Source organism: Branchiostoma lanceolatum, chromosome 12 (genome assembly GCF_035083965.1).
Source record: "Branchiostoma lanceolatum isolate klBraLanc5 chromosome 12, klBraLanc5.hap2, whole genome shotgun sequence".
NCBI lineage: Eukaryota > Metazoa > Chordata > Leptocardii > Amphioxiformes > Branchiostomatidae > Branchiostoma > Branchiostoma lanceolatum.
Window position 1 is genome coordinate 9,206,448 of NC_089733.1, and position 27,914 is coordinate 9,234,361.

Sequence of the window (27,914 nt, forward strand, 5' to 3'; positions counted from 1 at the left end):
GTGATGTGATGAAATGTCGAATTTTATGTAATGACTGTGATGTATAAGTATACTTTAATGTAACGTATGAATAGAATGCGTGTAAAAGCCATGAAAAAATACATGTGATCAAATTACTTTACTATTGATATCTCATCAATGTGATCAATCTATTGAATTGCTAGTGTTCCGTCACTGGTATGACAATTCCTACATACATTATAAAAGTTGTGGTAATATTAACAACTCTTGAATGGGTATTTTTAAAGGAAAGTGTTACAAGGTTATGATCTTTGTTCTTAGATATCTAGAGTAATGAATTGTCCAAAGAAATAGATTGTAATAATAAAAGTGTAAAATTCTGTTGTCTTGTCGGTTGGAGATGAATATTTTGATTGGTTTCTCTTCTACAAGCACCGAATTTATATCAATGACTATTTTTTTGGGTAATAATCCCAGTCAAGTTTTTCCCCTCACTGTAAAACTTTTTCTTCTAACATTAGACCCCTACAGTCCTTCTTGGTTTGTTCCAAAGAGTTTCAGGAAGCCGTTGGACAAGTTTCCAACTCAAATCACAGAACCGAGGCTAGTGTCAAAGGTCATGTGTTGTCTGTTGCAACACTCCCTATGAATGCGTACTGTTTTTTAAACGTATTGAAACGACTTATATCGAGAACGATTCCATAGTGTCCACCATTGCCTACTCTGACGCCATGACTGATTTCAGCCCGTCCAAGATTTTAGTTTGACTGTCTGCATATATAAACACTATGACCAGGTCGTGGATTCTTTGTCTCGTCTTCTGTGTTTTGGTGGTTGAAACAGCGAAGCCAGCCTCTCAGCTCCAGAGATCCACAGTGACAGAAGGCATGGTGAAAGTAGTAAACACATTTTGCTGTCCCAGGCGTCTGCGTTGCTGCATACCAGACAAGAGAGTTGGTAAGATTATCAATATGATTATCATAACTTGATTTCACACCCACCTGTCCACTGTTTGTTTGTTGATTGATTGGATGGGTCACCCTGAAAACTAAGAATGGTGAATGTCAATGTTTTTCGTATGTAGAGTTTTACCACGGAAGGAGTGGCTAATTGTTGGGAATAACCTGGATCCATTTTTAGAATATGAACAATTACACTCCCTGATCCCGTACCACCTCTCAAAGATTCCTTTGAAAGTACATTTGCGACTAAGTAAACCATATTAGACCTGCAAAGAAAATATGTATTTAGGTAAAACTTGCTTTTAACTTCAGTGAAAACGGAGGTGTAACTGTCGATATGTTTGTTTGTTTGTTTGTTTGTTTGCTTGTCTTGGTGTGTGTTCAGGTTTGTTTACATCGGGCCGGGTATAAGTTTCTTTCCAGGCTGAGTTGTAACAAGAGACCAATTCGAATCTAACGTCAGTGCCTAACTATTGATCTATGTTCTTTAGCTATTGATAAATCCGTGGATGAAATCGAGGCTCGTATGTGGCTTCGACTGTACAACGCCGAGCTGCGCAAGCGCGCTGCATCGGCAGCCGAAGCCAGCTGGGCTCACAGTACCAACATGAACCCCACCACCGCAGCGGCTGCGATCCGGGCTAGCAGTCAACTTAAGAAGTGGAAGTTAAAGAAACGAAAGGAGGCTAAGAGGTTTGTAAGATTTCCAATGACGTTATGATCGATATGCTTACAAAGACAGATCATGTATTTTAAACGGTGATATAACGTTAAATGATATGATGTGAGATTTGATTATTGCTGCACATTCTATTTGTGGCATTATACTTTGGCTTTTCCAAGTATGGATTTTGTAGATTTCTGTATTCGTAAGTAGTAAAATGCTTATATTTATTTCTTGTCCAATTGTTAGTGATATATCAGGGCCTATACACTAGTAACTGGTGTAAATAGATGTTGACTAATTTTTTTATAATTGATCAATAATCATAACGTTACACACAAATAATCAATTCTGCCTAGTTCCATATCCCCTCTACACATCTCTCGTTAAGTTTAACAATATCACATTTTACCATCTAATTTCAACCAGGTTCACTCCAGCTGCATATTCAGAAGACTTGAGGAGACAATTCTGGCTGATATCGCTAGATGGCACCCCAGAAGATTCTAACGATCTCAGGTAAAATGCGTTATTCTTACAAACACACAATCATGCACAACGAACAAAATTTCATTATCATCATTCTATTAGTGCAAGTTAATTTTTCCGGAACTGCCAACTCTCTCACTCAACCCAGCGAAAAAACTTTTATTATTCTTACTGATACCACAAAGAGAGAAATACCTTATAACAGCAGCTATTACATACTAGTACTACAAGTCGAATATGCAGTCTACGTGCACGTGGACTATCTTATATAATATTTAACGTTACTACTACCGGTAGTATTTACTGGCATCCTGCTGTATTAACATACTTGCGGTTTTTGATGATAGATACACCTTTTTTTGCAGACAAATGTCCAAGCTCAAAAATGACATCGAAACTCTGTATAGCACGGGCAAGGCATGTCGGGATGAGAACGAGGACGAGGTTTGTCACCCTCTCGAACCTGACCTTGAACGCATCTTCGCGACATCACGTGACTATAACGAACTGCAGTGGGCGTGGCTTGGTTTCCGCGACGCGGTTGGTCCAGCTATGAGAGAGAAATTCGCGCGACTGGTTGAACTGAAAAACAGCGGAGCACAAGAGCATGGTGAGAAAATGAAGTTGCTTTTATTACTTTTACTCACTTAATGTCGTTCATACGTGTGATCTTACACTTCTCTAGCCTGAATGTCACCCTAGTTAGTTCCAGGCTTTCCTTTCACCAACCAAACGGAAAGCCTGGATCCGGAACTAACTAGGATGGCACTCAGGCTAACACTTCTCTTCCGTTGACTAGCAAACATCGGTCCCAGGATCTCATATCTGGATCCTCTAGCATGTACCATTTGAAACTGATGTTGAAGTTCTCTCCCAGAACTCAAGTCTCTGCTAAGTTCATCTGCATTTAGTAGTATTAAGTCTTTCAGCATCTGATTATATGAAATATTCGCGTTCTATTGTGACAGGATTCGGTAACTACTGGGAACTGTTTGAAGCGCCGTTTGAGATAGAAAACTTGCTGGACGTTGCCAACGACCTGTGGAGTCAGATCAGACCCCTGTACATCCAGCTACATGCTTATGTCAGGAGAAGGTTGGCCAGTTTCTACGGTGAAGACAAAGTCTCAACAACAGGTCCAATACCTGCACACCTATTAGGTACCGTAACACGGTTACATCTTTCCTATCTTGAAAAATTGCTAGCGGGTGTTTGTGCACGAGTTTTGAGTTTAGCATACTGCATGAGTAAGTTTGTGTGTGTGTGTGTGTGTGTGTGTGTGTGTGTGTGTGTGTGTGTGTGTGTGTGTGTGTGTGTGCGTGTGTGTTTGGCTTACATAATCCTAACAAGCCCTAAAATGCACATTCACCTTTGTTCTCTATTGAAGGAAACATTTGGGCCAAGTGGTGGGGCAACATTTACAGTTTGGTGGCACCCTATCCAGACCAACCGGATATGAACGTCACTTCCGTCCTGTTGGAAAAGGGATATGACCCACTGCGCATGTTCAAGACTGCAGAGGAGTTCTTCACCTCTATTGGTTTGCGGGAATTACCAGAGGTCAGTATGTCTGTACGTGAACAAGTCAAGCAAATAAAGGACAGCTGAAATGGACTTTTCATCAAATCACAAGTAAAGCATTGACATAGAATAACCATTAAAAAGAAGATTCAGCAGCCGCACCTTATTGTAAACCTGGTAGTATTTTTTTCTTCTTTCTTCTTCGTATTAGATTACTGCACATCAGATATCTTAATCGAGTACAGCCAGTTTTCTCTGGTATCTGACTATGTCCCTAACAAAATATGAGAAATGAAAATAAATCTAATACTAGTATCCAGTCTCACCTTGGGCCTGGAATAGTACTGACCCATGCTAGTTTTTCTCGCATGTTGTAGGTTTTCTGGGAGAAGTCTATGATCGTCCGTCCCGATGACAGGGAAGTGTCCTGCCACCCAACATCCTGGGACTTCCATCACCAAAGCGACGTCAGGTGAGTCCCAACACACCACGAGACCCTCTAAAGAGTAAACTTGTATTCTATAAGATTGTCTATTGACTCTGATCTATTGCTTTGTACAAAGTAAGCACGCTATGGGGATGTTAGGTCGATAGGGTAGAAAAGTGATCTCCAAGCAGATCCTATAGTGGCGGGACAGTCTTCATGGGCAGAAACAATATCCATTGTAGAAAAGGTAATTTTAACTGTACAAACTCTACTGGCTTCCATTTATCTGTCGGCTATTCTATATATTCGGCTACCAGGGTCAAGATGTGTACAGAGGTCAACCATGAGTACCTTGAGACGGTCCATCACGAGTTGGGCCACATCCAGTACTTCCTACAGTACGAGGTTCGTGACATTGCGAGGTTGACGAGTTTATGAATCTCTAACTTTGTGTAATCTTAAGAGATGAATTCCAATCATCCATGATGAATTTGCAACGATAGGATTTGCCACATTTGTATGATGATGAATATGTTTGTTTCTTTATTTGTTATGCAATGGGATACGTTCTGCGAACAATAAAGAAAATACGTGGATTTCTCGAAGAGAGAGTCGTAGTGCTATGGTAACAGTAACGTTTATCTATAGGACCAGCCCATGCTGTACAGGGATGGCGCCAACCCGGGGTTTCATGAGGCTGTGGGAGACACCATTGCCCTGTCCGCCATGACGCCTGGGCACCTCCGTACTGTCGGGCTGCTGGAGGACTGGCCAGACTCACACGGTAAAAACACATTTCATTTGAAGTGAAGTGCAAGGAACAAGACCTATTACTAGATAAGTCGATGAAGCTTAGACATATAAGTAACGAGATAATCAATACAAAAGCTACTCAAGCCACTGCACAAATTTGTAAACGACCAGACGGTTCATACAGCATCGCGAGAAATGATGCTTTCACTGGGACCGTTTAGCAATATTAATATATATAAAGTGGGAACGAAATCCCTTTCTCAACACCAATTAGCTGTTGAATAATATATATATGAATGTAAACATCCACAGTTATCCGAATAGACTGAATTTGCTATTGTAAAACACTACCAGACCTGTTTTTAAAGTTGATAAACATGTGTCCGCACAGAAAGCGAGATCAACTTTCTTCTGAGGCAAGCCCTGGATAAGATCCCTGCCCTTGCCATGGGGCTCATGATCGACACGTGGCAAAGTCGTGTCTTCAGCGGGAAGATAACCGCAGACGAGTACAACAGGGAGTGGTGGAAACTCCGGTAAGGGCTTATCAACATGATTATTACAACTGTTTTTGTCAAGTTTTCTTTTTTTTCGAAGCAGCCAGTTGTACAGATCTAATGGTGTTGATTTGGTGAGTGAATGAAGCACACTGGTAGAATGCAGCGCCAAAAAATATGCGTTTTGAAACCTTCATCCGAGCCTTGAATTGACCGTGACTACTTGACCTTGTCGTCTGCTAGTGTCACAAGTAATAAGTGCAATCTGTCATGTTTTTTTTTCACCACTTTATTCACCTCCACCAATTTTTACAACCAAGAACAAAATCAAAGCATCATACTAAAGTTGGAACAATACGTGAAAGTAGCATTACAGAAGTGATACAATATTGTATACAAAAACTAACTATCTGTGACAAAAAGAGAACTTTAACTACTGAGTAAAAATTACATACAATACAAAGCTTAAACTTGACAGTAAGTACAGATAATATTAACGTTATATGAACGTTATATGACATGTTGGTTCTCAACGGTTGCTTTGGCATTTATACGGGTAAGTCTGTTTTTTATTTCCCATTTGAAGATACTGACTAGAACCTTTTGACTTGAAATGGCCTGTGGGTTTTTCCTCAGAAAACCCCATGTTTTAAAGATAACCCACTTAGCTATAGCTATTGTTTGAAGTCTTCTTTTAAGATCATGTGTATCAAGTGGCTAGTATAATCTGTCATGGTTACCGAACAGGCTATGCCGGTCAAGTTGTTATATCTAAACCAAAAGATCATTTGCATTTTGAAGTTTCCCGTTGGCATGCAACACAAGTCATTTCGGATGGTATGTTCACTGAGTAGTAGATACGCATGAAAAAAGGGCAAGGTTCCTAACATCCCTCCTCATTCGCACGTTCTTGGCTGGACTCGTGCTGAGGATTGCATGGATATTGGCTTCTTAAGAACACATCTCACCACCGTAATGACACAGCTTGGTTAGATAGTAAGTTACTATCTAACCAAGCTGTGTCATTAGTAAGATATTGTTAAAAAAAGAAGATGCTTAAGGAAAATAACGAATTATAAAGGAAAAACAATGCATTTCCCTGTCCAAACACGACAGGAAATTATCGATTATGTGTAAAAATCACATTTAATCACCCTCCATTACACATGATGTTCGTCATGGGCATTGATCTATGCAGCAAATGTATGTGAAACATATGGTGCTAAAGTCACAGGATCATTTTAGTAAACAAAAACAAGCTCACTCTTCACGGCACGGTCAAGCTGTATTGTGCTGTTCTTGCCGTGAAAACCACATTTTCCTTACTGCAATTTGGAACCTTTTGTTAATCTCTGAATTGACTGCCCTCCCTACTCTCTATACACCATACAAGCAATTTTACACAAGTTTGTTGTACTAGCCTACAAGGTGAAATGATCATGAACACAAAACATTCGCAGACATCAACGTGACTTCTTTGGTAGCACGGAAGAACTTTTTCCTGAGTGTGTTTGCTGGAAAAGTTTTACACCAAAGAAAATCAATTAGTCTTTTGCTTGGCAGTTCTACCCCTTTTGCATAAGCCACATGCAAATGAACAGCACTTGCAACAAAGCAATAACACAGTGGTCACGACCGCCACAATCAGAGCTATCACGTCTAACAGGTAGTACTGGTAGAGTGGCAGTTCGGTTGCCCTTGACCTGAGATGAGGGAGGCCGCCATGTTTGATGACGTGTTCTATCCACCATACTGCCCGCTCCATGGGCGGCTGTGGATGGTCTTGGCGGATGGTGGAGATGAATTTGGCCTTTTCCTTGTACCTGAAATAATTCAAAGTTCGCTTAGCATTAGTGAAGTCTCTCGTGCAGACCATTGACATGAAACATAAACTTATAAGAGAATTTGCTTGGTGCATCGACAGATGCAAGAAGCGTACACCTTACTCAGGACAAACCTACGAAAAGGAACGATCAAATGTGACAATCGACAGAAGCAAATATGTTTGCCTACAGCGAAGGTAGTCGCATTCCACCTTGGCAAAACCTGCATTCTTAAGAGGGGATGATCGTTCTTGACTGAAATGATGTGTCGCCCAAGCATGCAATGAATGGTCATCAACATCGTCATCAAGACATGTAGAAACAGGATGCTTCTTCCATAAGGAGACAGTCATTGTATGGTGGGTGTCACACATACCTGGGGTCGGAAATAACTGTAGTGATCGTCTGATAAACCTTCTCTGACGTCACGCTGTGGATGTCCAGTTTCACCGCCATCCCTCGGGCCACCATCCGGTCGATGTTGTCGTATTGGTCACCAAACAGAGGCATGCCGATCAGGGGCACCCCGTGGTACATGGCCTCTGATACGCCATTATAACCGCAATGAGATACAAACGCCTTTGTTTTTGGATGAGCTGTAATATAAACATTGTCACAGTAGTTAGAGGAAATACTATGGGAAATACCTTCTTATTCAAGGCAAGGTAGCAACGAATCGGAAATGAAGATTGCTTATGTAAAATGCTTATACTACAAGAGACTACCGTGTACGAAAAGCAACAAAGATTTAACGTCAGTCTCCAAAGCATTCAAGTAGCATTTACCTAGTAAGTCACTTTGAGGTAACCACTTCATGGTCTTGGTGTTGGAGCCCAGACTTGGAGGTGGCGTCCCAGCGTAGCGCCACACGACCTTCTGCGGCAGACGGGCAAAAGCAGCGGCCAGCATGTCGGCTCTCTCTGCAGGCATGGTCGCTACCATGGAGCCGAAGGTTACGATCACGACACCGGTATCTCCAGAACTCTGCATGAACTTTTCGAGCTCCTATGGTGATGCAAGAATTGACAAGTTCGACCTATTTTTGCTTGGTGCTTCAGCATTGTTTACTGCCTGTTTGAAGCTTTATACATATTTCACGATGCAAATTTATATTCAGGTGAATAAAACGATCGAGTTGTTGAAGACTGAAGTCGATCTGAATCACATCAGAAAATAAAACAATTGTCTGACCATGAACAAGATAGAATAGATTGTCGACGATGAAGATACTTCTACAGTAACGTTACTCAATATATGTCTTGTACAAATATGTTTCATTGACCAACCTCACTGAGTGGTTTGACCTTATCAGCCATGTGACCCGCTATGTTGACCATATTTGGCATGATGGGTCTGGGGAAGTCGAACATGACGTCTGATTGGAAGAGCCACACGTCGGTTCTTGCCAAGGCAGCCAATAAGGTGTAGTTGCTACCAATGGTTCTGTTCGTGTGTAGAAACAAAATTAGTGTTGAAATGTTGTTCTTATTAACATATCATTTCTGTCATGTGACCTATATCGTCTCCTCAGCCGAGACGAGGGGGGATACACACTTTTGGGACAGCATTCTTGACGCAACGTCATCTTGGTGCTAGCAGTAGTAGATGTCCTTAGGCCTTGATAAAGGCTGCTGAAACGTTGGCAAGAAGGAAAAAAAATGGCTTGGTAATCCAGAACAGTGGCGTCGTTTTGGCGTGACGGTTAGGGCGTTTGGCCCAGAACCCAGGGGTCTTGGGTTCGAATCCCCTGATGTGCCAAAGATGCTGTGCCCTCGGGAAATGCACTTTACACAACTTTCCTCACAGCATTCATGTGTAAAAATGGGTACCTAACTTCGGTTGAGGGGGTAAAAGGCGGTGGAAGAAGAGGGTTGGATTACTCCTTCCAATACCGTGCCCTAGACCCAGTGGATAACACCCCCCTGCCCCTACGGCCTAAAAGTCTATGAAACTGTTTACATTTACCTTTGATCCAGAATTCTCGAATGATCTACTACCCTAATGAAGCCATCGGCGTACGTGCACATACCTTCGTGCAACATCGTCTATGCCCCTCTCTACCACATGTCCCACTGTGCTCAGTCCGAAATACATCAGGGTATTCTTGACTCTCTGTAAGAAGGTCATTTGGTCGGTCAGTCCTGACATCACAGTTGGTACGTAGGAGACAGGATTGGGGACACCGCTGGCCCGGATGTCTGCAACATTACATCAAAAGACGATCACACTAATACTGATTTGGTCATGAAAAACGCAAACATATTTTCATATTTCCCATGATGCGATAAACTCGTTGAACTTTCCAGATGACAAGTACTTTAAGTTAGTTGAAAAACATAGGGAAGGCGTCTCGAATTGAATCAATATATTTACCTGTAGAGTCTATGATGTAACATTTATAAATAAATAAACAAACTTGGCATGAGGTCTATTGCCTCGCGTTTGAAGTACTAGTATAACATGACCAGCATCAGATCGATGTAAGATTATGTAAGGCTGCAGGACACATTAAAAACCGCCCTAGTGGCGATATGTGGTCCCTGGGTAAATAGAATCTAAAATGAAATGAAAATGTATAAACATAACCGTTAAACGCACCAAGTCCTGTAGGCATAGACCTCAGCGTGCAGACCAGAGGTAGGTCCAAGTACTGAGCCACGATTGACCCACATGACGTCCCAGGGTACGTCAGAACTACGTCATAGTGATTGTTCTTCAGTTTCGTCATCAGCTGACTGTCACTCAGCATTCCCTCACAGTTTTCCAAGAGGCCAGAAGTCATTTTGTTTCCCAATGCGAGGAATTCCAGCCAAGTAAGTGAAGAAAATGCCTGTGAGAGTTTTCATACAAATCAATTGCAAAATATGGGTAAGGAAGAAAGTGCATTGAACTCAAAGTGATCAAAGTGATGTTAGTTCATTCGCAGAATAGTTATATTTGTAGTTTATGTTGATATGAGCAATTCTATTTGAATAACTTGTTACTTTCATATGAATATCTATCAAGCTGCATATTTATCTGCGATTTTGGGACCCCTGGTATGTGACCTTGGTACTGCAGCAGAAATTCCATTTTTGTATCTTTTGACCTGGATGTGCTATGGTCTTGTTATTTTGGTGACACATAGCTTGTGACGTAATGAAGACGTGGTGTAGGTTTGGGCCCCCTAGCAGCTTGCTCTGGAACTGCAGGGGCGTCATCGTGAAAAAATCTTCTAAGGAGAATTACTGAAGAAAGGAACGACTGATTTCCGTGATATTTAGTGCACAGGTAGCTTAGACAGAGATGTACATAATGAAGTGCAAATTATGCTAATTAGGACTTAATTTGAGGTGAATCTATATTTTCAGTGTTTTCCATTATAAGACTCAAATACCCGTAACATATCTTTTAATGGCAAGTGGAGCATCAACAGATACCAATCATGCAAATGAATTCTAATTTGCATAATTAATGCAAAATTGCCATAATTCATCTAAGTGGTAAATGATAGGACTGTCAATATTGTGACAATATATTATGTAAATGTGTAAGTCATTTGCATAAAGAGAATAGTTCATGGAGATATGAGGTCGCGGAACTCTTGTTGCAATTTGTATTTAGTCACTGGTGTAAAAATTGCCGATCGCCTACTTGATTCGCAGGTAAAATCTGGATGCAAATTTGTGCATGGTTATTACGATTTTTCATTCATATGTGATTGGTTCGATAGTATTTGGATCCTGCAAGAATTTTTTTTTCATATTTCGTTAAAGCTGTCAATTTGTATATCGATTTGTGGTGGCATTTTGTATATTTCATATGAATGCCGCATGCACATTGCAAGATTCTTGGTGTCTTTGAACAGAATAAGCACCAGATCCATATGCTGATTCCATTCTAGTCGCTAAAATATGCTTAACTGAGAACACAAAATTGATGTCGACACTTACAAATGCTTGCGGCACAGTCTTTAGGTTGTTTTTCATCATCGGTGGTTTGTTGGGATCTCCGTAAAGTTCATAGCGCAAGCTCGGCAATTTCCGCATCAGATCGCTCTTTTCGCTAGCTGGAGCCACCACGGTGACGACATGTCCTCGGGAAGCCAGGGCTTCGGCAATCTTCGCCACGTCCATCCACAGGCTGCCGAACGTCATCGTCGCCACGAGGATGTCCGCAGCTTGAGCGCGTTGTGACAAGATGGCAGCAATAGCCAGGAGCAGATGGAAACCGGTCGACATCTTAAAGCTAGTCGTGTGTTTGAGTGCTCTGCGATGTTTGAGTGTTCTGCATCAGAGGTTATAAAAGATAGAGAAACAGTTCAAAGAGTTTTAATGAAAACTTGATACAATTCAACTTCACTTTGATGCTCGAAATACAATGCCGTATGTTTGTATCCGTTCGCCATGTAACTGAGCATTCAAAGTACAGTTATATGTCGCACGTCATATACAATATGGAGTATCAGTCTTCAAAAGAAGATAACATTTGAAAGGGAACACGAAAAAGGGAAAGGGCCAAAATTAAAAGCCAAACGGATCAAACTTGTTTGTATGCTTAAACAACGAAGGAAAATATCTAAAATGCATTTATATATGAAAAATATACATAAGATGTAGGACCTTAAAATTTCTTGTGATCGTCATGACCTAAAAATAAAATTTATACGGCTTTTCAAAGTCGGCTTTTCGCAACACACTGTGCCGGCTTCTGGAATGAGCATCACGTGACCCTCTGACGTCACCGGCTGGAGCACAGCCGATATGATGAGTGAAGACGACGTGCGAATTTTGCCGGGCGTAAACGCATTTTTTGAGGAAGTCGAGTCTGTGCCGTCTCAAGGGGATGGAGGTGGGGTTGTCCCCTACAGCTATCAACCGTTTTATAAGACGCCGGTCCTCATGGCGATAAGCGCAGTTCAACGACGTCTGGCTAAACGTCCCTCTTCAAAACGGGCGCTGCACGGAAGAACTTACGGACCACGGAGTTATAATTACTTTCCACAGCAGAGACCTTTCAGTGGCCCAGATTTAACAGTGCACGACGAACTTGTAGTCCGCACTTGTTGCGTAGGCTTTCCTCCCGAGATGACTTAAAAAGGCTAAAACCGGCACTCCTGGTGTTCCAGCAATACGCTGCGACACATTTGTCCGGCATGTCAACAAACCAATCCAGGACATGCCCGAGAAATACAATCTCCCGGGCATAGTATGTTTAGCAAATAGGAGGTTGCTATTCTTCAAACACAGGGTAATCCCCTGGTGGAACGGACTCCCAGAAGAAGTAATCAATGCTCCCTCAGTGAATACCTTCAAAGCCAGATTCGACAGGTACATGGGATGTCACCCTGTCAAGTACAGCCACAGAGCATTGGAACACCCACATAAACCCACCATGACAGTTGAGTGAAAAAAATTCAACAGTGAAGAGCGGTCTAAACTGGAACAGTCCTACCTGACCGAAAATTCTACTCTACTCTACTCTCTACTCTACTCTACTCTACTCTACTCTACTCTACTCTACTCTACTCTACTCTACTCTACTCTACTCTACTCTACTCTACTCTACTCTACTCTACTCTACTCTATGTTTACCAACACCCACTGGCTTGAAATGGCGGCCGAGACTTCAGAAGTTCAGTGTTCTATTTCTGCTCCAGCCGGTGACGTCATTCCCGGCTTACTGTTCTAGCGAACCTCGGCACGCATTTTCGGTGACGGGGTGTTCAAAAGTAGCGTTTAACTAAAGAACCGTGTATTTTCTTTCATAAATACCTATGTCACCTGAATAAAACTACATTTGATGTATATATTCTGAAAAAAAATGGCCTCTACGTGTCAGTAGCTGTTTAAGGCACAATCCTTCATTTCAACATTCATGTAACGTTAGATATGTACTAGTATTCAGAAATCGGATCCGAACCGCTCTAATTCAGTTAAAACAAGGCGTATCAAGGACGTTTGAAAACGTTCATGTTTAATCATTTCCCGTTACCCTTTGTATAATTGAATAAAAGGGCATGGTCCATATGTAGGTCAAAGGTTGAAGGGTAGATAGCCGACTCAAACTCGGCCATTCAGACACAGACACCCCTACTTTCCAATAGTCATAAGGAAAAGTTACCGACATTTTACTCATTTCGCCCATGGACTACTTTAGCATCATGTTTTTTTGCGCAACTTGGCATGTAACGTTGGGTAACATAAATTCGCGGGGTACTTAAATTCGGGATTTTTCGAAAACGGGGTATTTAGGGATATGTGCTAGATGCAACATCAGTAATACCGCTAGAAATGCAAACTTGACAGACTAACGTATTCAGAACACTGTCTGAAAAGCTTCGATAACCATGCATTAGAAGTTGGCTACGTCAAAAGCTCCGTCCCTTATTGTCACAGTCTGAGGGCTTCGTGGGAGAACTATACTACATAGTTGTTCGCTGGTTTATAAGACAAATGTCACATCCGCTTCCTGCTCAACACAATTATTTACAATACAACTTATTAGAATCTCTTTTGCTAACCTACAACTGGACTCTAAGTGTGATTAATCATCAAAACGCCTCTTTGTTGCTACAACCAATGGCTACGGCACTACGGTGAATTTTTCCGCCGCCATATTCGTTACCCAGAATCCTGCTATTCGGCAGACGACAAACGTTTGCGAGGAACACTTTTTTGTCCAAATGTTGTGTGTGATAGTGGACTGATGGCGATATTTTCCTCAAAGTTTGCTCTTAGCACAAGCAGAAACACATGGACATAGTAGTATTACCATTTCTACGGCATCCAGCTAACGCCCCGATGAATAATGTACAAATTTCCATGACGGTGGGGGTGAACTTTGAGTAGCGTTCTACCGACTCAACACACGGGTTGTTCCCGGAGGCCTGATGTGTGCGGTACGGCCATTTTTTCGTGTATTTTTTTTACTTGGACACGTCTATATCCATAGCACTCTCCTCAAGCCAAGGATGGAACGAATAGCTGCTGTATAAAATGTAATTAGCTGTAAGATATTCAAGACGAATCTTCTCTCCCGAATTAATGTTCACCCCTGTCCGACAGCACCGTCATTGTGCGTGCGGCGGACGGTAGTTTCAAGTTGAAATATTATGGTGTCAGCACGACTAGAGACAAAATGTACCATATATATGATTAGGCCACAGCAAGTAAATTTTATGGATGACATCCTCCACAGACTCCAAAATTAATGAGATAGGGCGAAAAAAAAACAAGGCGGGCCAAAAAAAACAAGATTCCTATATTTTCAAATTTTGAGATCATAAGTCTTGTTAAACAAGAATTGAGGCGACGAAATATGATATCATGTATTCAACCAATGAGGTTTCATATATAATATAAAAACTCCTTGATTTAATGTAAACATGTCCTTGTAGATGTGTATACATCTCAATAGACTTACTGGGACAAATGCAGAAAAGAGCTTGTTGTACCATCATCTGAAGCAACTACACTGGGAATTCATATGCGATGAAACACCTTGTGTATACAGCTCAATAAACTAGACAATAAACAAATGCAGAAAACAGTTTGTTATTATACCATGATGGGCATGAACTACACTGGGTATTCATATGCAATGAAACACCTTAGACTGTCAACATTAAGCTGTTCTTGAAGATGTGTATACAGCTCAATTAACTAGAACAAACGCAGAAAACAGCTTGTCATACCATCATGGGCAGGAACTACACTGGGTATTCATATGCTATGAAACATCTTAGACTGTCAACATTTGCGACATACTGTATTTGCCAATTTTTGGCATGTTGACCACCGTCGGAGGGCAATGAAATTTCTTGTTTTTTATTTTCAAATCAGGCGAAAATTAATGAGCGCGCTGATGTCATCCATAAAAATTACTTGCTGTGGCCTTAGTGCAAAGATAGTACATGATACTGACAGAATAATAGAAAAAAATGATGGTTTATTGTTCTGCTAGATTGATTTCAGTCAACCATTATCGGAAAAATCCCGAATTTATGTTACCCAACGTTATCCCCTCCCCATAAAGAGCAAGGTCACTGAAAGGTCAAGAGAATTTGATCCTGTAACATTACACGTACTAACGTTACACGTACCCCGCCACGTTCTTGGGGTCAAGAAAATATACATATCTATATTTAATAGAATGCCAATTACAATGTAGATATGGGCGATCCTTTGTACCTTCATCCTTCATATACCACTTACCCTAGGAGACCAGACACCGTATATCGGCGCGCCACCAAGCACGGCACGCGCGCCCAAGCTTTCCCGGCCCACCCTCCCGCTGCCCCCGAAGACCGCCCCCGCCCAACTCTCTTCGGGGGCAGCGGGAGGGTGGTCCGGGAAAGCTGAGGCGCGCGTGCGGTGCTTACGGTAGCGCGCCGATATACGGTTTCTGGTCTCCCAGGGTAATAACACTCATGTTGTACATAGTATTACGGAGCCAAGATTTTACTGGTTAGTGATTTCTAACCGCAGTGTCATTGAGGAGTTGTCGGCTCGTGACTGCTAAAATATAGCAAACGTAACATATCGCATTACCTTGTGATAAAAAGCAGTAGATTCGGCAACGGCAGACCTCTGTTGGCTGAAAGTCTGCTGTTATGTTCTGGTGAGTTGGTCAAGACTACGGCTTCATTATATAGCGTGGGATTGTTGGCAGAACAGGTCAGAGTGCAACGCCCGATAGCTCATTGTCTGCTAGCACAATGTCCAGTAGCACGTTCAAGGCTGAGGGCGTTGACCTGTCTCCTAGTCTCTAAACTCTGCAACTCCTAAATGCCCGTGTGATATGCTGCCGATTGTGACAGTGTTGCTACATATCTTATACATGTGCCATCACACATTACGCGACTTGTTGGAAACGTTTCTTTAATTCATGATATCCAAGATCAGTTTCCTTCTTTTCGATATTCAAACAGCACAGATCTTGCTAGATAAATTCTTATTCCTCAAGGAACTAGACAAACCATGTACATCGATATGTTCATACATCTACAACAGTCTTCAGAAGCTAGAAGAAGTTGAACTTGTACAGAGTAGTAACATGTAGTCTTTAGATGTAGTAAGATGTCACCATATCACCATAACCTGTAAATTAATGTACAATGTCTTCTTCCATTCATTCATTTGAAAATGAATAGAACAAATCGTTTTGTATATATCTTAAATAAAAGAACAGACTTGGCTTACAAGTTATGGCATGTGTTCACAGGTTGGAGTACCAGGGCCTGTCGCCTCCTGTACAAAGGACAGAAGAAGACTTTGATGCTGGGTCCAAGTTTCACATTGTCTATGGATTTGCCATGATGAGGTAATGGTACATATAACATTGCTGTTTGTCATAGAGATCAACTAAAGTGAAAAGTTAAATGTATATCTATATGCCCCGTCGCGGCACGATATGTAATTATGAACCATGCAGTTAGTCAATAAAGATTTCATAAATTCTTTATAGTCAAAGTTTTAGAATTAGAAAATCGTCGGGACTGAGCAACAACGAATTTTTGCTGGGAAGACACGTTTTGACAAAAGGTATATGTTGAACGCTTCCATTGTCTTTGTGTTTATATTCATAAATCAATTGCCTTCGAGTCTTTATAACGAGGGAACACAAAAAATTCTACAGCGTTTGTGCTAATTCCAAATCTTCCCGCAGGTACTTTGTCAGCTACATTATCCAGTTCCAGTTCCACGAATCCCTGTGTAGGGAGGCAGGATATCTGCAAGGCCCGCTTCATAAGTGTGACATCTACGGGTCCTCTGAAGCAGGGGATAGACTACGGTAAGATTACACAAGCAGTCTGAGCTATTGGTCAAAAATATAGTCTGTGATGTAGACAAGAGATTTGACATGAGGAAACTCGAGTATACACTTCACGTTTTTAGGTTTGGAGCCATAGGGACTTAGCATCCATACATTTTTGAGAAAACTTGATCAATCAGCTTTGTGCCCTTGACAAATATCAAGTCTAGTCTCAACAATGCTGCTTAAAACAATAAGATTTAAACGGGTTATGGTTTAGGTTTAGGTACTAGTGTACAACCGTGAGCCCAACGTTAACCTCTCCCCTATTATCTGTTACAGCGAGATGTTGCGGATGGGACAGAGTCAACCTTGGCCAGAAGCTATGAGGGCCATGACAGGTCAAAGCAAGATGGCGACGTCCGCCATTTTGGAGTATTTTCAGCCGCTCATGAAATGGCTACGGGAACAGAATAAGAAGGAAAGTTTAGGTTGGTAGTGTTGCACAGTCGCCTACCGATAGACAAAGTACATAAACCTGGCCTATTGCAGAGGGTGAAACAAATTATATAAACGATTAATTATATTGGGATTTTATTTTAGTACTGACTAATGAGAAGGTGACAGTACCGCAAACATTCTTGCGACAGCTTTCATGTAACAACATTTACCTGAAGGACAGTGTCTTTGTCTCAACTATTCATACCAACTTGCGCTACAGCTCATACAGATAGATCAATACAATGATATGTAGGTATATATACAGACAAATCATGTGGAAACGATATATAAAAACGAATGTTACTTATGTCATCCTGGTTTCTTTATTGAATGCAATCCTTTCCAAAGGATGTCTTATTTTCATTGCTTTCTACGTGCGAAGTCGACAACGTGCCTCTTCCCTTTCGAAATATTACGTTGCAATAACTCTAGTGTTATTCTTCCTATTTTGTTCAATTTCATATCCTTACTATTTTGATGTTCTGCACTGGCCCTCAGTTAGAGATAGTCACCACCACTTCTGCGAATTTACATAAAGATTTCTACAAGTCCAATCGTACATATTACATTGAAATAAAAGGTAAAGTGCATCTACGTTGACACTTTCCCAAAACATCTACATATTCACTTCTTTTTCTCTGTGACATATTTGGCGCACATGAAGAGTTAGGAAGTTTTATGTTTGATGTCGGTTCTACTCCTTTTGCACATGCCGCAAGCAAACAAACAGCACTTCCAACAGCTCAACAATATAACAGTTATAACTGCCACAATCAGAGCCAGGACGTCTAACAGGTAGTACTGGTAGAAGGGCAGTTCGATTGCCCTTGACCTGAGATGAGGGAGGCCACCATGTTTGATGACGTGTTCTATCCACCATATTGCCCGCTCCATGGGTGACTGTGGTTGGTCTTGGCGGATGGTGGAGATGAATTTGGCCTTTTCCTTGTACCTGAAATACATTCTTAAGTTAGCCCATTCGCACAAACCAGACAAGCGCAGGGCTGTTGTGAATCATTTGTGTAAATGGTTTTTAAGAACGATAATGTGATGTAGATTGTTTCAGGTAACTGATCGCTTTAGTTCATTGAAAGAGGTGAGAGCCGTTGATGTACATTTGATATCCAACACAGGACATGTACATCGCTCCGTGGACTTAACTTGTCGAGGTCCGCCATCAAACAGGGTGGACAAAACTTGCTCAGATCGCAAATCAGTGAAGACGCCAAGAATCTGTTCGTTTTCATATCATCTTTAAAGTCTTCTAACTCTACCTAGGCTTCCTGCACTTACCTTGGGTCTGTAATAACGGTAGTGATGGCCTGATAAACGTCTTCTGACGTCACGCTGTGGATGTCCAGTGACACTGCCATCCCTCGGGCCACCACTCGGACGATGTTGTCATGTTGGTCACCGAACAGAGGCATGCCGATCAGGGGCACCCCGTGGTGCATGGCCTCTGTTATACCGTTGTAGCCACAGTGTGATACAAACGCCTTTGTCTTGGGATGAGCTGAAGGGATACAAATTAAAGCTTGAATGTGTGACAACATTGGATCAATGTGGTTTTATACAAAATGCTTTCATCATCCACTAGACTATAACTGCATAAACAAACTCTGACATGGCAATATAATGGACTCTACAGACATTTACCTAGTAAGTCGCTTTGAGGTAAACACTTCATGGTCTTGGTGTTGGACCCCAGACTTGGAGGTGGCGTCCCAGCGTAGCGCCACACGACCTTCTGCGGCAGACGGGCAAAAGCAGCGGCCAGCATGTCGGCTCTCTCTGCAGGCATAGTCGCTACCATGGAGCCGAACGTTACTATCACGACCCCGGCATCTCCAGAGCTCTGCATGAACTTTTCCAGCTCCTATTAATTCAGTAGAATACAAGAGTTAGGACCATCCTTGAAGGTCATTTCTGACAGAATAAGACAATAAAGTTTATTGTTTCAATTAGAACACAATCAAATATGATTTCAGCGAAAAAGGTCACAAAGCTGGTCGACGTTAATGTTATGTTGCTTCTAATTTCAATCATTGACTAACCTCACTGAGTGGCTTGACCTTATCAGCCATGTGACCCGCTATGCTGACCATATTTGGCATGGTGGGTCTAGGGAAGTCGAACATGACGTCTGATTGGTAGAGCCACACGTCGGTTCTTGCCAAGGCAGCCGACATGGTGTAGTTGCCCCCAATGGTTCTGTTTGTGCACAAAAAGTCATGTCAACCTTTGTTTTACACTGACTACAGAGACGAGACATCTCCTTCATGTATAAAACAAGACGAGCAATTATTCATCCACGTACCTCCTTGCCATACCGTCGTAAGTTCTCTCGAAGACTAGACGTCCTATAGCATTCAACCCAACAGAAGCTAAAACATTCTTGACTCTCTGGAAAAAGGTCATTCGATCAGACAGCCTTGAGGACACTGTTGGTACGTAGGCAAGAGGGGTGGGGACACCATTGGCGCGGGTGTCTGCAACACATCACAAAGAACCATATTGTATGACTGTAATCATATATCTACCGTAATGATACATTTACCTGTATATTCCATGATCTAAGCTGAGACGTTGGGTCATTGAACAAATATAAAGTCAACGTTATGAACGAAGTAGAAAATCAATCGGCGTAATATTGATAGCCGACAAAGGATTTAAAGAAGACACACCTAGTCCCAAAGGCGTAGACCTCATTGTGCAGACCAGAGGTAGGTCCAAGTACTGAGCCACGATGGACCCACATGACGTCCCAGGGTACGTCAGAACTACGTCATAGTGACTGTTCTTCAGTTTCGTCATCAGCTGACTGTCACTCAACATTCCCTCACAGTTACCCAAGAGGCCAGAGATCATTTTAACAAGCAATGGAATGTAGCTTAGTACCCCATCTGAAGAGAATGCCTGTGGCAATTTTTGCACAAAAATCTGGTAAGTTGAATTGGGTAACGTTGGGAGTATACTTGGCCTAAAATTAGTCAAGTCAACTGAAGTCAAGTCAAGTCAAGTCAAGGCAAGTCAATGCCTTTATTTTTCATTTATGCCATTAAGGATGGAAAGGTATCAGCCTGATTGAATCGCGCTTATAGCGGCCGTCCAACATAGGTCAGCCCTAGCGGGAACGGCTTATTACAGCCTTGTAGCGGAGTTTGCGTTGCACAGACTAGAAAGGTATGTATACTAGAATCGATCACTAAGATGATTGATAACCCAGATATATATGCTAGACTTCATCATCTAAATACACAACTCACAAGAATGAACAAATTCAATAATGTGCTTATCCCATTGTTCGCACAACGTCACTACTTGATACTCAGAACAGTTGGCGCAGAACACTTACCATCACTGGCAGGATAGTTTTTATATTCTCTTTCATCAAAGGTGGTTTTTCAGGATCTCCGTAAAGTTCATAGCGTAAGCCTGGCCATTTCCGCATCAGGTCGCTCTTTTCGCTAGCTGGAGCCACCACGGTGACGACATGTCCTCGGGAAGCCAGGGCTTCGGCAATCTTCGCCACGCCTATCCACTCACTGCCGAACGTCATCGTCGCCACGAGGATGTCTGCAGCTTGAGCACGTTGTGACAAGATGGCAGCAAAAGCCAGGAGCAGATGGAAACCGGTCGACATTCTAAGTATGCTGGGCGTGTTACGATGTTTGAGTGTTTTGCATCAGAGCATATAAAAGAAAGAGAAACAGTATAAATAGTTTTCGAATGAAAACTTACACATGTAATACATTTCAACTTGCAATGCATGTTAAAGAAAGAGAAACAGTATGGTTTTAATGAAAAGTTACATATGAAATACAATTCAACTTCACTTTGATGTTCGAAATTCAATGCCGTATGTTTGTATCCGTTCGCCATGTAACTAAGCATACAAAGTACAGTTATATGGCGCACGTCATATACAATATGGAGTATCAGTCTTCAAAAGAAGATAACATTTGAAAGGGAACATGAAAAACGGAAAGGGTCAAAATTAAGCCAAACGGATCAAACAATTATACATGTAGATACATTGTATGTATTCAAAAATCGGATCCGAACCGCTCTAATTCAGTTAAAACAAGGCGTATCAAGGACGTTTGAATATGTTCATGTTTAATCATTTCCCGCTACCCTTTGTATAATTGAATAAAAGGGCGTGGTCCATATGTAGGTCAAAGGTTGAATGGTAGATAGCCGACTCAAACTCGACCATGCTGCGTCGGACGGCTATCATGTCAAAATAAATGCCACAGACACCCTACTATCCAATAGTCATAGGGAAAAGAAAAGTTACCGACATTTAACTTATTTCGCCCATGGACTACTTTAGCATCATGTTTTTTTTGCGTAACTTGGCATGTATCCCCTCCCCATAAAGAGCAAGGTCACTGAAGGTCAAGAGAATTTGATCCTGTAACATTTCACGTACTAACGTTACACGTACGTACCCCGACACGTTCTCTGAGTCCAGAAAATATACTCAGAGTTAGAATACCAATTATAATTCAAATATGGGCGGTACTTTGTCACTAATATTATTATAGTATTACGGAACCAAGCTTTACAAGTCAGTAATTTCTAACCGTAGTGTCATTGTGGAGTTGTCGGCTATAGCTATTAACTAAATATGGATAAACGTAACATATCACATTACCTTGTGATAAAAAGCAGTAGACTCGGCAACGACAGACCTCTGTGGTTAAAACTGTGCCGCTCTATAGCTGTTCTGGTTTTGGCCAAGACTACGGATCCGTTATATGGCGTGGAATTGTTTGTCAGAACAGGTCAAAGTGCAACGCTCCATAGCTCATTGTCCGCTAGCACAATGTCCAGTAGCACGTTCTGAGGGCGTTGAACTTTCTCCTAGTCTCCATCACTGTCAAACTCTGCAACTCCTAAATGCCCGTGTGATATGTTGCCGATTGTGACAGTGTTGCTGCATATCTTATACATGTGCCATCACACATTACGCGACTTGATGCTAAACGTTTCTTTAATTCATGATATCCAAGATCAGTTTCCTTGTTTTCGATATTCAAAAAGCACAGATCTTGCTAGATGAATTCTTATTCCTCAAGGAACTAGACAAACCATGTACATCGATATGTTCATACATCTACAACAGTCTTCAGAAGCTAGAAGAAGCTGAACTTGTACATAGTAGTAACATATAGGCTTTAGATGTAGTAAGATGTCACCATATCACCATAACCTGTCACGTACAATGTCTTCTTCCACTCATTCATTTGAAAATGAATACCGCTAATCGTTCTGTATATATCTTAAATAAAAGAACAGACTTGGCTTACAAGTTATGGCATGTGTTCACAGGTACTATCAGGGCCTGTCACCTCCTGTACAAAGGATAGAAGAAGACTTTGATGCTGGGTCCAAGTTTCACATTGTCTATGGATATGCCATGATGAGGTAATGATATAGCATTGCTGTTTGTCAAAGAGATCAACTAAATTGCAAAGTTAAATGACATTGTATATCTATATGCACCGTCGCACGAATACGTAAGTATGAATCATGCGGTTTAGCCCATTAAGACTTCACAAGTTCTATAGACAAAGTTTTAGAATTAGAAATTCGTCGGGACTGAGCAACAACGAATTTTTGCTGGGAAGAAATGTTTTCGCAAACGGTATACGTCTGACTTACTTACTTACTTACTTTGGTCGAGCTCCCGCTCGAACCAGACTTGAAAGCTTCCTCCACTCCTCCCTTTCTTCCATCAGGGACTGTTTTTCCTTCACTTCAGTAAGGTTGGTATCGATGAAGGTGCCTTTTGGTCTTCCACGGCTTCTTTTCCTTTTGTCTGATGCAATGAGCAGCTAATTTCAATCTTCTTGCATTTATTTTCTCTGAAACTGGTGGCAGGTCTTGATACAGTTGCTCGTTGGTGAGTTTTTCCTCCTAATTCGGAGCATTCGCCTGTAGGTTCCATTTAGCCTTTTTGTTGAACGCTTCTATTCTGTGTTTCTATTCATAAATCAATTGCCTTCGAGTCTTTATAACGAGGGAACAAAAAAATTCTACAGCGTTTGTGCTAATTCCAAATCTTCCCGTAGGTACTTTGTCAGCTACATTATCCAGTTCCAGTTCCAGAAATCCCTGTGTAGGGAGGCAGGATATCTGCAAGGCCCGCTTCATAAGTGTGACATATACGGATCTTTTGAAGCAGGGGATAGACTACGGTAAGATTACACAAGCAGTCTGAGCTATTGGTGAAAATATATCGTCTGTGATAAAGACAAGAGATTTAGCATGACGAAACTCGAGTATACACTCCACATTTTTAGGTTTGGAGCCATAGGGACTTAGCATCCATGCATTTTTGAGAAAACGTGATCAAACATCTTTGAGCCCTTGACAAATATGAAGTCTAGTCTCAACAATGCTGCTTAAGACAATAAGATTTAAACGGGTTATGGTTTAGGTTAAGGTACTAGTGTATAACCGTGAGCCCAACCTCTACCCTACTATCTGTTACAGCGAGATGTTGCGGATGGGACAGAGTCAACCTTGGCCAGAAGCTATGAGGGCCATGACAGGTCAAAACAAGATGGCGACGTCCGCCATTTTGGAGTATTTTCAGCCGCTCATGAAATGGCTACGGGAACAGAATAAGAAGGAAAATTTAGGTTGGTAGCGTTAGAAAGTGCAAATGCCGTTAAATAAACAAATTACATGAACCTATTGCAGATAGTACATAAACGATTTGCAAAGGTCTTATTCCTGATGTCTTTATTGAATGCAATCCTTTCCTAACGTTTTCTTGATTTCAGTGCTATCTAAGTGCAAAATCAAAATCGACAACGTGCCTCATCTATTCACAACATTTCATTGTAATAATTCCATTGTTGTTCTTCCTATTTTGTTTCGTATGCTTACTATTTTGATGTTCTGCACTGGCCCTCAGTTAGAGATAGTCACCACCACTTCTGCGAATTTACGTAAAGATTTGTACAAGTCCAATCGTACATGTTACATTGAAATAAAAGGTAAAGTGCATCTACGTTGACACTTTCCCAAAACATCTACATATTCACTTCTTTTTCTCTGTGACATATTTGGCGCACATGAAGAGTTAGGAAGTTTTATGTTTGATGTCGGTTCTACTCCTTTTGCACATGCCGCAAGCAAACAAACAGCACTTCCAACAGCTCAACAATATAACAGTTATAACTGCCACAATCAGAGCCAGGACGTCTAACAGGTAGTACTGGTAGAAGGGCAGTTCGATTGCCCTTGACCTGAGATGAGGGAGGCCGCCATGTTTGATGACGTGTTCTATCCACCATATTGCCCGCTCCATGGGTGACTGTGGTTGGTCTTGGCGGATGGTGGAGATGAATTTGGCCTTTTCCTTGTACCTGAAATACATTCTTAAGTTAGCCCATTCGCACAAACCAGACAAGCGCAGGGCTGTTGTGAATCATTTGTGTAAATGGTTTTTAAGAACGATAATGTGATGTAGATTGTTTCAGGTTACTGATCGCTTTAGTTCATTGAAAGAGGTGAGAGCCGTTGATGTACATTTGATGATTCAACACAGGACATGTATAAAGCTCCGTGGACTTGACTTGACCAGGTCCGCCATCAAACAGGGTGGACAAAACTGGCTCAGATTGCAAATCAGTGAAGACTCCAAGCATCTGTTCCTTTTCATATTATCTTTACCTTTTCATTCATTATCTTTTAAGTCTTCTAACTCTACCTAGGCTTCCTGCACTTACCTCGGGTCTGTAATAACGGTAGTGATGGCCTGGTAAACCTCTTCTGACGTCACGCTGTGGATGTCCAGTGACACCGCCATCCCTCGGGCCACCACTCGGACGATGTTGTCATGTTGGTCACCGAACAGAGGCATGCCGATCAGGGGCACCCCGTGGTGCATGGCCTCTGTTATACCGTTGTAGCCACAGTGTGATACAAACGCCTTTGTCTTGGGATGAGCTGAAGGGATACAAATTAAAGCTTGAATGTGTGACAACAATGGATCAATGTGGTTTTATACAAAATGATTTCATCATCCACTAAACTATAGCTGCATAAACAAACTCTGACATGGCAATATAATGGACTCTGCAGTGCATAAATGACATTTACCTAGTAAGTCGCTTTGAGGTAACCACTCCATGGTCTTGGTGTTGGACCCCAGACTTGGAGGTGGCGTCCCAGCGTAGCGCCACACGACCTTCTGCGGCAGACGGGCAAAAGCAGCGGCCAGCATGTCGGCTCTCTCTGCAGGCATGGTCGCTACCATGGAGCCGAACGTTACAATCACGACCCCGGCATCTCCAGAGCTCTGCATGAACTTTTCCAGCTCCTATTAATTCAGTAGAATACAAGAGTTAGGACCATCCTTGAAGGTCATTTCTGACAGAATAAGACAATAAAGTTTATTGTTTCAATTAGAACACAATCAAATATGATTTCAGCGAAAAAGGTCACAAAGCTGGTCGACGTTAATGTTATGTTGCTTCTAATTTCAATCATTGACTAACCTCACTGAGTGGCTTGACCTTATCAGCCATGTGACCCGCTATGCTGACCATATTTGGCATGGTGGGTCTAGGGAAGTCGAACAGGACGTCTGATTGGTAGAGCCACACGTCGGTTCTTGCCAAGGCGGCGAACATGGTGAAGTTGCTACCAATGGTTCTGTTAGTGTAAAGACAACAAAATGAGTGTTGTAGTGTTGATCTTAACACATCATTTCTGCTATGTGATTACGTCGTCTCCACAGCCGAGACGAGGGGGGTAGGGGGGACAGCATCCTTGAAGCAACGCCATCTTGCGGCTAGCAGTAGTAGATGTCCTTAGGCCTGATGAACGGCTGCTGAAACGTTAGCTGTGTACTCCTGAATCCCAATCTCTCAGAGGGTAATGATCTACGAGCTACTGACATAAGTGCACATACCTGCTTGCAATAGCGTCCATGCTCCTCTCGAACACCACTTGTCCCATTGTGGTCAGTCCAAAGTAAACCAGGGTATTCTTGACCCTCTGTAAGAAGGTCATCTGGTCGGTCAGTCCTGACGTCACAGTTGGTATGTAGGAGACAGGGCTGGGGACACCAGTGGCCCGGATGTCTGCAACATAACATCAAAAGAAGACGATTGCATAAAAAACTCAAACAGTACCTTCATATTTAATTACGCATTCACGATGCGATAAACTTGTTAAATATTTCCAAATGACAATGACGAAAGTTGAAGTAAGGTAGAAAATGTAAGGAATTCATCTCTCGTTGAATGTCTGTCTTTATCTGTATGATATAACTTGGCATTATTCTATTGCCTAGAATATATAGTGCACCGAAATGATGAGCATCAGATAGTATCTTCAGGAAATATGCCTACAATAGAGCGCCAGATGTATAAACATAACGCACCAAGTCCTGTAGGCATAGACCTCAGCGTGCAGACCAGAGGTAGGTCCAAGTACTGAGCCACGATTGACCCACATGACGTCCCAGGGTACGTCAGAACTACGTCATAGTGGGTGTTCTTCAGGTTCGTCATCAGCTGACTGTCACTCAGCATTCCCTCACAGTTTTCCAAGAGGCCAGAAGTCATTTTGTTTGCCATTGCCATGAATTCCAGCCAAGTAATTGAAGAAAATGCCTGTGAGCCAGTGTGACAGTTTTAATACAAATGAATGGCAAGGTGGGTAAAATAAGGTAAGGTGTAAGCATTGAACTCAAAAAGATCAAAGTGATGCGAATATTATTAATTCAGTCGCAGTGTACGTTATATTTGTAGTATATGTTTGAATGAATTTTTACATTCATTTGGATATCTGTCAAAACTGCATGCATATCTGATGATCCTGTCTAAGAAAAGCAGAGCGGTTACTCAATGATATTTTCTCACGGTCTTGGGGTAAGACGAGCAATTCGCAGTTTTGTACATCGTTATTAGGAATTGAAATTCATATCTGATTTTTTCGATAGTATTTGGATCATACAGGCACATCTTAATCTTCAACTTTAGTTAAAGGTGTCAATTTGTACATTGATTTGTGGTGGTATTTTGAACATCTTATTTGAACGCTACATAACAGGATTCTTGGTGCATTTGAATTGATGTACTTACAAATGCTTGCGGTATAGTCTTTAGGTTGTTTTTCATCATCGGCGGTTTTTCGGGATGTCCGTAAAATTCATACCGCAAGCTCGGCAATTTCCGCATCAGATCGCTCTTTTCGCTAGCAGGAGCCACCACGGTGACGACATGTCCTCGGGAAGCCAGGGCTTCGGCAATCTTCGCCACGTCCATCCACGGGCTGCCGAACGTCATCGTCGCCACGAGGATGTCCGCAGCTTGAGCGCGTTGTGACAAGATGGCAGCAACTGCCAGGAAGAGATGAAAACTAGCCCGCATTTTGTTTTGTCAGCGCTTGTGGTACTGTGCTATCGGTCCGATAGTTCGTGCACCGACTGTTAATAAGTCAGGACCTGAAATAGACAAAAATCGGACGCTTCGAATGTAAACATGAACCACTTTCACAACACAACAGTGGAGATTTGACTGGAGAAACAACAAAGCTACTCTCCACTGAGCA

At 41.9% G+C, this 27,914-nt stretch overlaps 4 protein-coding genes and 1 long non-coding RNA gene across 6 annotated transcripts; 2 read left to right on the forward strand and 3 right to left on the reverse strand.

Annotated features, from left to right (window-relative positions):
• The first annotated feature begins 557 nt into the window (after positions 1 to 557).
• LOC136446519 (angiotensin-converting enzyme-like) lies at positions 558 to 17,952 on the forward strand. 2 transcript variants are annotated; one of them, XM_066444920.1, is made up of 13 exons: positions 558 to 918; positions 1,415 to 1,616; positions 2,017 to 2,106; positions 2,442 to 2,686; positions 3,045 to 3,236; positions 3,464 to 3,636; positions 3,975 to 4,069; positions 4,342 to 4,429; positions 4,673 to 4,808; positions 5,169 to 5,313; positions 16,302 to 16,400; positions 16,746 to 16,871; positions 17,175 to 17,952. In XM_066444920.1, exons 1-13 carry the CDS (start codon positions 750 to 752, stop codon positions 17,329 to 17,331), a joined length of 1,917 nt encoding a protein of 638 aa, XP_066301017.1. In that variant the 5' UTR covers positions 558 to 749; the 3' UTR covers positions 17,332 to 17,952. The 2 variants fall into 2 exon arrangements, with proteins under 2 accessions (XP_066301017.1, XP_066301019.1); XM_066444922.1 differs by lacking the exon at positions 3,045 to 3,236.
• Positions 6,402 to 15,751, reverse strand: LOC136446524 (UDP-glucuronosyltransferase 2C1-like). The gene is made up of 8 exons (XM_066444926.1): positions 15,629 to 15,751; positions 11,030 to 11,363; positions 9,696 to 9,927; positions 9,127 to 9,295; positions 8,384 to 8,540; positions 7,883 to 8,102; positions 7,474 to 7,693; positions 6,402 to 7,097 (listed from the first exon to the last, which is right to left on the reverse strand). Exons 2-8 carry the CDS (start codon positions 11,315 to 11,317, stop codon positions 6,815 to 6,817), a joined length of 1,569 nt encoding a protein of 522 aa, XP_066301023.1. The 5' UTR covers positions 11,318 to 11,363; positions 15,629 to 15,751; the 3' UTR covers positions 6,402 to 6,814.
• On the reverse strand, positions 17,640 to 22,128 carry LOC136446521 (UDP-glucuronosyltransferase 1A1-like). The gene is made up of 8 exons (XM_066444924.1): positions 21,994 to 22,128; positions 20,689 to 20,986; positions 20,018 to 20,249; positions 19,651 to 19,822; positions 19,388 to 19,544; positions 18,990 to 19,209; positions 18,627 to 18,846; positions 17,640 to 18,285 (listed from the first exon to the last, which is right to left on the reverse strand). Exons 2-8 carry the CDS (start codon positions 20,974 to 20,976, stop codon positions 18,000 to 18,002), a joined length of 1,575 nt encoding a protein of 524 aa, XP_066301021.1. The 5' UTR covers positions 20,977 to 20,986; positions 21,994 to 22,128; the 3' UTR covers positions 17,640 to 17,999.
• A 400-nt stretch (positions 22,129 to 22,528) lies between these two features.
• On the forward strand, positions 22,529 to 24,037 carry LOC136446529 (uncharacterized). The gene is made up of 3 exons (XR_010757585.1): positions 22,529 to 22,766; positions 23,414 to 23,539; positions 23,838 to 24,037. It is a non-coding gene; the product is annotated as an uncharacterized lncRNA (long non-coding RNA).
• A 37-nt stretch (positions 24,038 to 24,074) lies between these two features.
• LOC136446522 (UDP-glucuronosyltransferase 2C1-like) lies at positions 24,075 to 27,823 on the reverse strand. The gene is made up of 7 exons (XM_066444925.1): positions 27,446 to 27,823; positions 26,743 to 26,974; positions 26,269 to 26,440; positions 25,853 to 26,009; positions 25,455 to 25,674; positions 25,082 to 25,301; positions 24,075 to 24,718 (listed from the first exon to the last, which is right to left on the reverse strand). Exons 1-7 carry the CDS (start codon positions 27,731 to 27,733, stop codon positions 24,433 to 24,435), a joined length of 1,575 nt encoding a protein of 524 aa, XP_066301022.1. The 5' UTR covers positions 27,734 to 27,823; the 3' UTR covers positions 24,075 to 24,432.
• Between the last annotated feature and the right edge of the window lie 91 nt (positions 27,824 to 27,914).

Excerpts from the sequence above, each read along its gene's own strand:
- LOC136446524 (XM_066444926.1), bottom strand. The coding sequence starts at position 11,317 with ATGTCGACCGGTTTCCATCTGCTCCTGGCTATTGCTGCCATCTTGTCA. Across the intron at positions 9,296-9,695 it reads GTCTATGCCTACAGGACTTG|ACATCCGGGCCAGCGGTGTC; the intron begins GTGCGTTTAACG and ends GTAATGTTGCAG. Across the intron at positions 7,098-7,473 it reads ACAGTTATTTCCGACCCCAG|GTACAAGGAAAAGGCCAAAT; the intron begins GTATGTGTGACA and ends GAATTATTTCAG.
- LOC136446522 (XM_066444925.1), bottom strand. The coding sequence starts at position 27,733 with ATGCGGGCTAGTTTTCATCTCTTCCTGGCAGTTGCTGCCATCTTGTCA. Across the intron at positions 26,010-26,268 it reads ATGGACGCTATTGCAAGCAG|AACCATTGGTAGCAACTTCA; the intron begins GTATGTGCACTT and ends TTACACTAACAG. Across the intron at positions 25,675-25,852 it reads AGGTCAAGCCACTCAGTGAG|GAGCTGGAAAAGTTCATGCA; the intron begins GTTAGTCAATGA and ends CTGAATTAATAG.
- LOC136446519 (XM_066444920.1), top strand. The coding sequence starts at position 750 with ATGACCAGGTCGTGGATTCTTTGTCTCGTCTTCTGTGTTTTGGTGGTT. Across the intron at positions 1,617-2,016 it reads AAACGAAAGGAGGCTAAGAG|GTTCACTCCAGCTGCATATT; the intron begins GTTTGTAAGATT and ends AATTTCAACCAG. Across the intron at positions 4,809-5,168 it reads GGACTGGCCAGACTCACACG|AAAGCGAGATCAACTTTCTT; the intron begins GTAAAAACACAT and ends GTGTCCGCACAG.
- LOC136446521 (XM_066444924.1), bottom strand. The coding sequence starts at position 20,976 with ATGTCGACCGGTTTCCATCTGCTCCTGGCTTTTGCTGCCATCTTGTCA. Across the intron at positions 20,250-20,688 it reads AAACTATCCTGCCAGTGATG|GCATTCTCTTCAGATGGGGT; the intron begins GTAAGTGTTCTG and ends AAATTGCCACAG. Across the intron at positions 19,823-20,017 it reads GTCTACGCCTTTGGGACTAG|ACACCCGCGCCAATGGTGTC; the intron begins GTGTGTCTTCTT and ends GATGTGTTGCAG.